General features: G+C 48.5%; 2 protein-coding genes across 5 annotated transcripts; one reads left to right on the top strand and one right to left on the bottom strand.

Annotated features, from left to right (window-relative positions):
* Positions 1-132: 132 nt before the first annotated feature.
* LOC122371018 (3-hydroxyisobutyryl-CoA hydrolase, mitochondrial-like) lies at positions 133-8887 on the bottom strand. Of its 3 annotated transcripts, none has more exons than XM_043347066.1 (8): positions 8385-8887; positions 6896-7154; positions 6490-6687; positions 4674-4822; positions 4229-4364; positions 1499-1626; positions 1118-1268; positions 133-730 (listed from the first exon to the last, which is right to left on the bottom strand). In XM_043347066.1, the coding sequence occupies exons 2-8, from the start codon at positions 7125-7127 to the stop codon at positions 600-602; spliced, it is 1125 nt and encodes a 374-aa protein (XP_043203001.1). In that variant the 5' UTR covers positions 7128-7154; positions 8385-8887; the 3' UTR covers positions 133-599. The 3 variants fall into 3 exon arrangements, with proteins under 3 accessions (XP_043203001.1, XP_043203010.1, XP_043202997.1); XM_043347075.1 differs by having other exon boundaries at positions 6896-7127; positions 8385-8626; XM_043347062.1 differs by lacking the exon at positions 8385-8887 and adding an exon at positions 8301-8369 and having other exon boundaries at positions 6896-7127.
* On the top strand, positions 8846-12336 carry LOC122371037 (mitochondrial import inner membrane translocase subunit Tim10-like). 2 transcript variants are annotated; one of them, XM_043347093.1, is made up of 2 exons: positions 8846-8973; positions 11461-12336. In XM_043347093.1, the coding sequence occupies exon 2, from the start codon at positions 11755-11757 to the stop codon at positions 12052-12054; it is 300 nt and encodes a 99-aa protein (XP_043203028.1). In that variant the 5' UTR covers positions 8846-8973; positions 11461-11754; the 3' UTR covers positions 12055-12336. The 2 variants fall into 2 exon arrangements, with proteins under 2 accessions (XP_043203028.1, XP_043203020.1); XM_043347085.1 differs by having other exon boundaries at positions 8939-9144.
* The last annotated feature ends 259 nt before the right edge of the window (positions 12337-12595 follow it).

Here is a 12595-nt window from a genome sequence, read left to right as displayed (position 1 = left end):
CACCTGCGCTCGACTACGTACTGCGCAGGCAAATTAGACGATGCCCTTTCTCACTTCTCATGTTTACTCCTGCGAATAAGTTCATAGTGCGAACGCTAAAAAGAAAACGAGAATAACGAATGAAAATATAGATCGCAAGGTCAGTATATATTGCACTATCACATGTACCTAATACCGGTCATGACCACTACCAATTTCATTCATGATTCAGCTAACGCTAGGAAAAAGTACTGGAGCAGCCTTCTCGTTTTAGGGCGGAAGGTATAAACTGGACAATGACCACCGACAATCAATGATAAACTGTTATTACTCAGTGACCACTGGTCACACTGACCGGACTGCACTTTACTGCACCAACCACATGGCGATCACAGTAGCTGCTGCAGCTGGGTTAACAACAGATCAACATCAGACACCCTTCCATAGTACAGTTTACAAAGTTACCACACTACCACCGTCAACGACAATTGATGCCAAATCAGCAACACATCGGCATCACAAGTTCACAGTATCCCGACCCGTTATAGCCCCATGGCATCGATACCTATCGCCGACCGTCGCTCCATCCCAGCCCGGCACTCAGAGCCAGGAGTTCCTGATCAGAACTGGAGCTCCCGGTCGGCGGGCAGCGGGGCAAAGTAGCGGTCCACAATGTCGGCCGGTACCTCCGCCACGGTGGCCGGCTTCCACACAGGGCTCTGGTCCTTATCCACCAGCACCGCCCGCACGCCTGTGGGCAGAGAAAGACCAGTCAGACGGGGTCACGGCGGCCAACGCGAAGGAGGGAAATGGCACCCAATGCACATACATCGGAGAGCAAAGAACGGTTCAGCATCGGCCGGGCTAAGGAAGACTAAAAGTCGGCAAATAAGCGAATGAGGTATATTTGAGAAAATTCACATAACATTTTATCCTACTCCATTGAACTCATCATATGTAACTCATTATGTGCCAACTTTGATAAGATGTCTACCCCTTACGTCCATCCTTGAAATGATCGCCCATGTCATGTTGTTCTCCAGCCTCGCAAAACCCACCCACTACTCACACCACACCCACGTAAATCGCTCTTCACTCTCCGACTCACCCCTCGCCCTTTTACACTCGTCACACTCACCCTCATAGAAGTCGTTATCCTCTAGGAACCTGTCGGAGAGTCGCACCTCCATGCGCAGACAGTCGGCCAGCGAGAGCGAGGCTCCGCGCCGCAGCTGCTCGGCAGTGATCACCATCGCCGTGGGAGACATCTTCAGCAGCGTGGCGTGGATCTGCGGACGAGGGGGGGGGGGGGTCAGTGGGTGGTATAGGTCTGGAGGAGGGGAGGTAACAGGGGTGTGAGGTAGGGCAAGTGTATTTAACTCTGAAGAGCTCTGTATACTGGAAAATTGTATGGGAACACGTATCTGGGGAAAGGGATCTGAGTTAGAAAAAATGCACTTATATGTTCAGCTTTCCGGATCAAGTATAAAACAAACGAAAAAGCATGAGTGTTCCTTACCTTACTGGCGAACTCAGACCCATCCTTCTCCAGTGCAGAGAGGATCTCCGGCACCGAATCGCTGGCAAAACACCGATTTATTGTCTCCATATGTGGCTCCAGGGAGAACGGTTTCCCTTTGTCGAACTCTGGGGAAGGGGAACGGGTGCGTGTCAGTCGGAAGTGTCATTATACGCGGAAGAATGGACGTGGGTAACGGGAGAAGTTAAAAGATTGTCTGCCGGCTAAGTATGAATCAACGAAGAAACGAGAGCCATCGCATGTAACTTAGCAAAATACAACGAGGAGGGTGAAAAGAAACGTCTCCGCGTCTCCGTGAATGAGTCATAAAAATGTAGGTATATCACGTCAAGCCATCGGTGAAACGAGAAAGAACTAAATGTAAAGCCAGCAAGTAATGCTTCGACACATTACAACCAACTTTGATAGTAAAACTCGCATCAACCCGAATTAGCGTGGGATATACCGCTCACTTGAGAAGCCGCCAATCACTTCTGAGTAAGACAATTTGGAGGTAAAATCGCTCGCTAAAACCGACTTTTCTCGAACAGCGTAGGTGTTAATGCCAACAAATCGTCTCCTAAAAACTCGGTATTAATTCGACGAAAGACAGGCCGTGGGTGGATACACGATGTTGAGCTACCACGAAAACAGACGAAACAGACGAAGAAACAACGCATTTATCTCACTACCGTCGATAATACACACAAACTCCATCAGTCTATTTGGAATCAGAGTGGTGGTAACAGTCAAAGCGCCCACTAGATTTAGAAATTGCAAAACTAGCGGCAGCTACGCGCAGCTCCGAACATGGATTTTGAATTAGTGCATCCGAGAAAATCCCTGAACTCATAAATTCGATAAATTATCCACCGCCTACGCTCACAAATCAGCCCGCCAATGAAACGCGATTTTAAACTGCAATGATCCACTGTCCCCTAATTACGTAATAACTGGGCAACGTTAGCATGCGACTCGTGAAGTGTCCCTTTGAGCGGACGGTCAGTGACCTTGGGGTCACTGACCGGACCCATACGTCACCGGTCGCGAGGTCATTGGCAGGGGTCACCTGCCAGCCGTTTTACGTTAATAAAAGCAACTGAAGATTTTTTGGATAAGCTTCATTTTTCAAAGTTTAATTTACCAGTATAACGCCTTTTGGGGCGACTAACGGAGCGAGCGAGAGGGTGGGCCTTGCACGTGCGAAATTGCGGGGGGGTACCTCCAACTGACTTGTGCACGGCACCCTACTAAGCGGTCTCTAGCGATGTGCCAAATTTGGGCACAATCGGCCCAGCCGTTCTCGAGATCTGTAAGCGGCACCCTGCACGTGCGCACGTGCAAAATGGGTCCCAACTGACTTGTGCACGGCACCCTACTAACTTATCCCTAACCGTGTACCAAATTTGAGCGCCATCGGTTCAGCCGTTCTCGAGATCTGGAAACGACCCCTGCACGTGCGCACGTGCAGCAGCACCCCAACTCTGGCACATGGATATGCAGCACCTAGTGGGTGCCTACCTACATGCCAACTTTCAGCGCAATCGGCCAAGTAGTTACCGAGATATTGCAACAATTACAAAACTGACACCTCTTCGTTTTGCACGTGGCACGTGCATAAGGGGTCACCCACATGCTTCGGGAATAGTCCAATACTTGGTAGAAGGAATGAAGCTACCCTACAAAAATTACCGCATGTAAATCGGTCAAGTGGTTGCTGAGATATAAGCCTCGCAAAAGCGTCCGCACGGCCGGCCGGCCGGCCGGCCGGCCGCTCATACTCAGAAATTTCCGTTAATCTAAGGAAAGACCATGACTACGCTCGCTCCGTAACTAGTACCAGTATAGCGCCTTTTGGGGCGACTAACGGAGCGAGCGAGAGGGTGAGCCTTGCACGTGCGAAATTTCGAGGGGGTATCTCCAACTGACTTGTGCACGGCACCCTACTAACCGGTCTCTAGCAATGTGCCAAATTTGAGCACAATCGGCCCAGCCGTTCTCGAGATCTGGAAGCGGCACCCTGCACGTGCGCACGTGCAAAATGGGTCCCAACTGACTTTTGAACGGCACCCTACTAACCGGTCCCTAACCATGTGCCAGATTTGAGCGCCATCGGTCCAGCTGTTCTCGAGATCTGGAATCGACCCCTGCACGTGCGCACGTGCAGCAGCACCCCAACTCTGGCACATGGATATGCATTGCCTAGTGGGTGCCTACCTACGTGCCAACTTTCAGCGCAATCGGCCAAGTAGTTACCGAGATATTGCAACAATTACAAAACTGACACCTCTTCGTTTTGCACGTGGCACGTGCATAAGGGGTCACCCACATGCATCGGGAATAGTCCAATACTTGGTAGAAGGAATGAAGCTACCCTACAAAATTTACCGCATGTAAATCGGTCAAGTGGTTGCTGAGATATAAGCCTCGCAAAAGCGTCCGCACGGCCGGCCGGCCGGCCGCTCATACTCAGAAATTTCCGTTAATCTAAGGAAAGACTACGCTCGCTTCGCTCGCTCCGTAACTAAAAAGGTGCAATGAACATCAACACCCTCCACGCGCTTTCATCGATAAGCGAACTCCTGTATATGATATTAAATACTCAATAGCCATGCAGCAGCGTTCACAGTTCAGCAACAACGTAATCTCGTTTTAAGCGGCTAAACCAACTGAACTCCATCCAACTCTAATAACAAACACGAACGCTAACTGCCATTGAACCTTACTGACCGGCCTTCTGTGTGTAGCTGTCGAGGATGGCCTGCAGTCGGCTGACGCCCCCCTCAGCCACCTCTGCCACCAGGTCATCGAGCAAGGCAGAGTCGCACGCGTGAGTAGAGATCCCCGCGTGCAGATTATCGCGGCCCTGGGGACGGAGGGGAGGGGAGGATGGTGAGCGTCTCTACTGCCGGGAGAGGAAGGGGGATAGAAAGCGTTATATGAAATACCAGCACGCGCTAATTGCCTGGATACACGAGAAACTATCATGATCAACGGTACATCGAAAGCAGAATTAGACGCTGAGAGTATCGAAAAATAAAAGAAAATGAACAAATTGTAAGAGTCAACAACTGGTGACATCAAGTACAACTGGTGACAGGTTGAGGTGACCAAGTACAAAGAACAACCAAGTATCTGAGTTTGGTGCGGGTGCTCTGAGGTACCTCTGACTGACCTTGAGTCGGTACCCGCTGAGAGCCAGGAACAGACCGAGCCGACCCTGCAGTCGCGGCAGGAAGTGTGAGCCACCGACGTCCGGCAGAAAGCCAATGGCCGTCTCCGGCATGGCAAACAGCGTCTTCTCCGTGCATACCCGGTACTTTCCTGAAAACGTGACCATAGTTAAACCCAAGATCTGATATAGAGATGCTTTAAAGCGAAAATGTTTTCTAAATGCACAACTGATATTTTGGGGAGGCGTTTTCAGGCAAGCCTTATACTTCATTGACAATATGTGAGTGGTAAAACATTGTACCGTAACGTTTTGACATTTTATCAGCAAATCATACATTACTTTATTGTAGTTAGGCCATTCTGAAATTCACGAACGATCCTCATTCCTCACTGCAATAAGATGCTATTTTTTTTTCTTTGCTCGGCCAGCCTAGTGCCAGTCTCGAGCGGTGGGACAGTTAACCCGGCAATTTTGGCCGGGATGCAAAAGTTACCTTAAACCGGTTTATGTTAACCCGGGATAGTTCCTCCATTACGTGTTCAAAAGTCCGTCTGCCGTCGATAATCCTGGGCATAAGCAAAGACGAACAAAGAGCAATTTTTGACTTTCTCAGGTCACAAAATATTTCGAAAGACACAAAATATTACCGGAAAGTGCATGAGGGTTAATTACACCCTGAAAAGTTTGATGAGAGGTGACATGTAGTGCGTTGAAACACATAGGTGGGCAAGTCCGTTAAATCGCTAATCCGTTAATTAACGGAACTAAATTTTGGGTTAACGATTAACGGACTCGCTAATTTTTTCCACGTGTAACGGACCGTTTTAGTTCCGTTACTTTTCGGCTCCGTTAATCGTTAAAATTTAGTCCGTTAATCCGTTAATCGTTACTTTTATTTCGAAGCAAAAAGTTTACTGTTAAGTTACTGGTGTGTATGAAACCTTCATGCGGCGAAGTTTCGGCAAAGAACACAAGAACACAGGTTACTTGAGTGCGCCTCTTGAGCTGTTTGTGTGCGCCTCATCTCTGGTATTCAGTGTGTTGCGGCAATATACGTTGCAAATTGTGATGCACACGCCTGTCATTGGAACGCTGCCTGGCTGAGAGGCGGAGATAAAGGGTAGAGCTGTTTGTCAGGCGAGCTGAATCGTCGGTAATGCAGGTTGAAATCGGTCGCAACTCGCATAACACATATCATCACCATGTATTATATTTATAAATAGGTATATCTTATCCATGCCGTCACCGAGCAGTCGCAATTGTTGGCAGGTCTTCGAGAGCAGAACCGCGCTACAAGTGAGTGGCGCCTAGCCGTTAGCGTAGGTTGGTCGAGCTGTCCTCAGAAAAATGCACAAGCATTTTCATATTGTTTATTACCGTGTAAAATGTTAACGATTAACGGACTAAGAAACTTCCGTTACTTTTGTTGTGAATTAACGGATTATCGTTAAACGGAACTAACTTTTTAGTTAACGGATTAACGATTAACGAAACTAACTTTTTGATTAACGATGCCCACCTATGTTGAAACATTAAATTTATTGCTATGTGGCAAATTGTGAAAAAAAAACAAGCGACACCCTGACAAATCTTAGTTATGTTATCGATCCAAGGCCCTCGATCGCAAGGATCTCGATCGCAGTGTCTCCCCCCAGTTCGGCAGCACCGATGACTCGTCTCCCCATTGCATTTTGAAACAGTCCAAATCAAAGCCCTGCTGTGCATACCGTGGATCTCCGGTGTCCATCAATTAGACTGCCCTCGCAAGTCGCACGTTCCGCAGTACAGAGACAACAATCACCCGTACACTACGTACCATGTACGGACATGCCGCAGCCGCCTCCCATGGTGATACCGTGCTGCAGCGCCACGTACGGGATGGCCAGCTCCCCTGTCAGACGGTTCAGACGGTACTCAGCGCGGAAAAAGTCGCCGGCCAAAGGATCGCCGGCCCGGCCCGCCTTTGTGATGGAAACCACGTCACCGCCCGCGCAGAATGCCTTACCGCCGGCACCTGCCAACCAAAGCCAGCCATCAAGCATATACCTAGGCATCATTGTCTCATCATTTCAGCCCTTAATTTCAAAGACCAGACTAATGTAACCTTTGCAACTGTAAGAGGTCATGAAAACTGGACAGCATTCACATGATTGCAGCACATCTTGCCCTGACACTTCAACAGGCGTGATTCTGACAAAAGCCTCTACCCGAACTGGACCCACCTCTGATCATCACCACACCCAGCTGACTCTCCCACTCCTTCAGCTTTGGGTGGATCTGGCGGATCATGTTCAGGTTGAGAGCGTTCAGCTGCTTGGGCCGGTTCATGGTGATGATTCCCACTCTATTTTTGACTTCAAACAGCACCTCATCAGAGGCAGCTGAAGTCATGCCACGACTTGCCAGCACTGGCACACGGTTCAATGTGCCCCTCATCACTCCACGAAGTGCCATCTGAAAGTGTTCCGAATTTGGTGTGGGCTGCAAGGACTATAAAACACAAACATGTCAGAGACAGCTAGAACTTAAATCCTGAGAGTCTGTATCGTAGCATAGGTGCTTTCTTGATGCTCATCTAGTGAAATAGGTAGGTACCCTGTTATCTCAATCTACATAACAATAAGCAGTAATTTACCTACCTATTAGGTCGTTCAATAAGTAACGAACAATCGGTCATAACTTCTTTATTTCTTTATTTAACACTTTCAAACTTTCACAGATTATAGATCAGACATTTCTGAATGCAGCCTATGCCTCAAACCAGCCGCCGCCCGCCTGCACACACTTCTCCCAGCGTTCCGGCCAACGCCGGAATTCCGCCCGGAAAAACGCGTTTTCCGTCTTTTTCACCCAGTTCATGACAGCGCACATGACTTCAGCGTCGGTCTCGAAGTGTTCACCATGGAGGCCATCCTTTAGGGGACCAAAGAGGTGAAAATCTGAAGGAGCCAGGTTCGGACTGTAGGGCGGCTGGGGTATGATATTCAGCTCTGTCACGCGATCTCCTCGCGCGTGGCGTGAGACAAGTGCGGTCGGGCGTTGTCATGGTGTATGGTGATGTTGTTGACATCCGAGCCGCGCCTCTTCTTCAGGATTGCTTTTCTCAGTCTCCTGCAGGACTGTGATGTAGCGGCCCGCTGTCCATAGTCCGCCCAGGTTCAAGAAAGCCCACCAGGATGACACCATGACAACGCGTCCGCACATGTCTCACGCCACACGCGAGGAGATCGCGAGACAGGGCTGAATATCATGCCCCAGGCGCCCTTCAGTCCGACCCTGGCTCCTTCAGATTTTCACCTCTGGTCCCTGAAGGATGGCCTCCGTGGTGAACACTTCGCGAGACCGACGCTGAAGTCATGTGCGCTGTCATGAACTGGGTGAAAAAGACGGAAAACGCGTTTTTCCGGGCGGAATTCCGGCGTTGGCCGGAACATATAGCCCAAGGCTATATAAACCAGCCTTGGCCGGAACGCTGGGAGAAGTGTGTGCAGGCGGGCGGCGGCTGGTTTGAGGCAAAGGCTACATTCAGAAACATTTGATCGATAATCTGTGAAAGTTTGAAAGTGTTAAATAAAGAAATAAAGAAGTTATGACCGATTGTTCGTTACTTATTGAACGACCTAATACTTTTAGGAACACCATTGACACATCCACTGACACGTGAAAATGAACACATAGAATATAATGAATTGAATAATTTGAAATCCTCACCCTTGTCCCTTTTCTTCAAAAACAGTTTCGCGAAACACGTAGGAGTCACCCCTTTCACCTTTGAATCACGCGTGAAAACTAAAAAGCAATATTGTAATCGTAATACACCTTTTGCAAAGGAAATTAGTTGATTCTGTTCTAACCCCAGAAATACTGTAATTCATGGCATCATAGAAGAAAAATTCGAAATTCAATTCGCTTAAAGACTTTTGTGTAGTCGAAAATGCTGCTAATAGAATATTATATAACCGTCTCAGCTGCGCAGTTATTGCAGCCCAATAAGCCCCTTATATTACTGCTATAGATTTTGTATTCTAGGAATGAAAAATAGACCAATATTTGCTTTCTGACCAGAAATATACGCATAAAATATGGTAAGCTTCGCTTAAACAAATGACTGTTAAGTAACGTACCTTAACTAATTTTATGATACATAGGGATGACAACTTGAAGAAACGAGTGAATTCTAAAGGAAGATGCACATTCAAGTTTCACTGTAAAATAATGTGAAATCAGCTGTTGTGAAAATAGACAGTTCTCACGCGTCTCCGACATCTGTGATTTTCGCCTCGTGCTTCTGTGGGAGAAGGTAATATGAGTATTTGATCGTTTTACGTCCTGATTGTAAATGATAATATTTTACGCAGATAGTCAAAAGTTTTAATATTAAGGATTATGTTTGGCCTACTTTACAGCTGAATGCCTTGAAGCTAAAGACTGCAATGCCTCTGGGAACAGTCGGCAAGGTGGCAATTGGCTGGTAGGTATCATCATCTCAATCTCAATCTTGGTCTCAATCTGTGGCTTTGGACTTCGACTTTGTTTTCCCTTATGCTTATAGTGTTTATTTTGTAAATTATATGGTACAGGGCTCGCGGGTTTTAGCGGTAGGTTTTGCACCTAGAAAATTTAGTGTACTTCAGGTTATATCTTCGTCGTCTTAAGCTTTTAAGTGTTGAAGATGCGATCGACTTGTTGGGTAACAAGCCGGCCATGATCGTGTAAAATGGCTTCATCGTAGATCGATTAGTTTCTGAGATATAACCGGAAATGTAAAAGTGCAAAACCTACCGCTTAATCTCGCGAGACCTGTACCTCCATCCTCATTCAAAGCATTCCGAAATACTGTACCTCAATCATCAATAGAATCAGATCTATGAGATTTTAATGGCCAATCAAAATATGTGTGATATTTATGTACATTTAGGTCTGATTGCCAAAGTACCTACCTAATTATGACAAGCATTTTGTTTATTTGACTCTCTGAAGATTCAATGGACTGGAGTCAAGACACATCCAGTCAGTTGCTACTCATAGGTTTAGCTGTCCACTTGACTGTGTTTCACTTTTAACAAGAGGTATCCACAGAAATTAGTTATCAACTTATTAGGATCATTATTTTATGGGAACTTTCCAATTTCAGGGGGTGCTTTTGTCAGTAAGGGGCTGTTTGAGAACCCTCAAACCCCTAATTCTCCACCCCTGCTGCTCCAGACTGGCAAACATCCATGCTGATACACTACGCCGGACGCCCGTGAGAGCCTCTTGCACCGAAAGCGATTTTGCACTGAAATTTCTGTGTGATTTGCGCAAAAAATTAGGTGCCTATTTGTGCGAAAATCAAGCCCTTTTTATATAAAGCACATGTGCACATCTACCGATCAAGGCTATATGAACCAGACAGTGTTCCGGGGCCTTGTATGCTCTCCCATGTTTGAGCGTCCAAATGAGTTTGTCATTTCCACAGAAACCCAATACCTCAATAGTTTTAGCGCACTCTAGCTTCATGCCGTGAAACAAAGCTGGAGCCGTGAGTTCCGGGGCCACAAATTTGTGCCGATGTTAATATCGGCGGAGCAGTGTGTTCGAGGCTGGTGGGAGTGGCAGCGATCGGGCCGGGCAGCGGAGCAGCATGTGCTCCTGCACATCACCCTCCTCCCGGCACATGGCGCATGGAGCGCCGCGGGGCACCGTTTGTGTGGGCACTGCTGGCACGCCGCGGAGTGGAGACAGCCGATTCGGTGCCGTATTGGAGCGAGCGGCCCCAGTGGCCCGCCCTCATCTGGTGCACCGAAACGGCATCCTCTCGGTCCGCTCCGGGGATAGGGAGCGGCGACGTGCTCCCGAGGAGTGGCTTGAATAGTGATTCTGGGCAGTTGTCGCAGGGCAGGAACCCACTGCAGTATTGCTTAACGACGCTTGGCGATGTTCAACAAGGTCTTCCATACCTATCTCCACGCCGAGGGTTGAGGCCTCCCTGGGCAGCCGCTTCTCCGCTGAGTTCGAGCACCAGTTCGAGCACGCGACGACCGGGGCGGGGAGGTCTCGTCCCGAAACCTCTCCAGAGCCGCCCGCGGGGCGAATCTGCTGCTAGATTGACCAGCGTACCGCATAAATTCGGTGACCGTCTTTCGCCAAAAAATTATGCGACCGCCCTGCGCCGAAAAATTCGTCCGCCGCCATGCGCTGAATTCGGCGCATGCGAAGTTACGCCGGACGTGCGCTGAAATTTTCGGCGCAATCCTGCCACTTCGCCGGACATATTCAGCATAACGTGTATTATTTCCAGTCTGGCTGCTGCTGCCTAATGCCTGCCTGATTGCACATATCTGACATCAACTTACCAATTACCATCCTGTGCCAACAATCAATATTTCCTCATTATGAATCCTGCTCCATGATATTTGTCAAGAGTAAAATTTTGTTTTTTATTTTTAAAACTGCCTGTGATTTATTCAGCTGTGAACTGTGATATTGAACTACCTGATGCACATTATTTTAATAATTTATGTGATGAATGTCTTTTTGTCTTATGAAGGATGCCAGCTTTATTTACTTATTTAAATTCTGTCATTTATTTCCTGCACTTTTTAAGACATTGAATTTATTCATTTTCCATGTTTTAAAAGGGTGTCTTATACCACCTTTTTATATTCCCTGGAGGCCTGATGCTGATCTGAGTTTGCATAATTGTTATTGTATTAGGTGGTGTTCAATCTAACTTTGCTCTGTTGTATTTTGCTTTTGCTCATTTACCATCCATTTGCCCAGAACTGAAATAAATTGTCTGCTACAGGAGCATAATAATCGTCGGTGGTCTGGTCAGCTTCGCCTGGGCCAAGAACAGTGTCGTCAAGCAGCGCCACGAGTTGATGCGCGCCCGACAGCGCATGCTCCGAGCCAACGACGCAGACTACGAGAGCGAGCGCAAGTTCACCGGCTGAGCGACTGAAACGGGCTGTACTGCGACCGGCTTGGCCTGGCGAGGCTCGAGTGTAGTGCGAGGCTATCTGGGTCCAATCGCGGCCCGGTGGAACTCTCAGAGGGGTGTCTCTCTCGCTTAGTGAAACTCTCCTAGCGTGACGCCACGATGGCCGGTTCGGGGGTGCCGGGCGGGCTCAATGAGGGCCAGATGAAGCTGATGCAGGACCTGGAGGTCGAGGTGATGGCCGACCTCTTCAACCGCATGACGGCCGTCTGCCACCGGAAGTGCGTGCCGACCAAATACCGTGACTCAGAGCTCTCCAAGGGTGAGTCGGTGTGCCTGGACCGCTGTGTCGCCAAGTACCTGGATGTACACGAGCGGATAGGTCAGAAACTGACCAACATCTCGCAGGCCGAGCAGGAGCAGATGAAGTCCATGATGGCAGCGCAGCAGGCGACGCCCTAGCGGAGGCCGCGGACGCTCGGGTGTGTGTCTGATTAGATGGGAATGATGACCGTTGATGGCCGATGGGGATTGGATGAAGCGATATATCCGTCTGCATCAGTGCGGAGTGCGCGCCGCGATTATGGTACTTTTGACCAGGTGTGGTAGATATTGGCAAATGCGTGCGTGTGTGGCGCGCGGCCGCATATTCCGCGTGACGTCTCATTGTTGAGTACGCTCTGACACTTTACACTGTCTGTACTGAAACGTGAGCAATATAGCGATAGCTATGGAAATGCTGAACTACGTGTTCTGTCTGCGAGGATGGATCCTAGCTTCTTCCCCGCATTTGCATGTCATGGGATGGGGTGTCACTGGACAGCTATCACTTCGGCGCAGGAGGCTGAATGTTACTTCTTTGACGAATGAAGAAACTAAACGGCTAGGAGCAGTTGTCACACGCAGAGTTCGACCGAGTAGTCTGGGTGATTCCCCTCCCACGAGTAGATACTGTTCTATCTACTTGTGTCTCTTGCATCGTCTCATCCCGTTCCGTGACAAA

This window comes from Amphibalanus amphitrite, unplaced genomic scaffold, assembly GCF_019059575.1.
Source record: "Amphibalanus amphitrite isolate SeventyFive unplaced genomic scaffold, NRLGWU_Aamphi_draft 000035F_arrow, whole genome shotgun sequence".
Lineage (NCBI taxonomy): Eukaryota > Metazoa > Arthropoda > Thecostraca > Balanomorpha > Balanidae > Amphibalanus > Amphibalanus amphitrite.
Note: the sequence above shows the minus strand (reverse complement) of the source record. Positions and strands in the feature narration are given on the sequence as shown.

Excerpts from the sequence above, each read along its gene's own strand:
- LOC122371018 (XM_043347062.1), bottom strand. Across the intron at positions 6,688-6,895 it reads GGGTGTGGTGATGATCAGAG|GTGCCGGCGGTAAGGCATTC; the intron begins GTGGGTCCAGTT and ends TTTGGTTGGCAG. Across the intron at positions 1,269-1,498 it reads GGTCTGAGTTCGCCAGTAAG|ATCCACGCCACGCTGCTGAA; the intron begins GTAAGGAACACT and ends CCTCGTCCGCAG.
- LOC122371037 (XM_043347093.1), top strand. The coding sequence starts at position 11,755 with ATGGCCGGTTCGGGGGTGCCGGGCGGGCTCAATGAGGGCCAGATGAAG.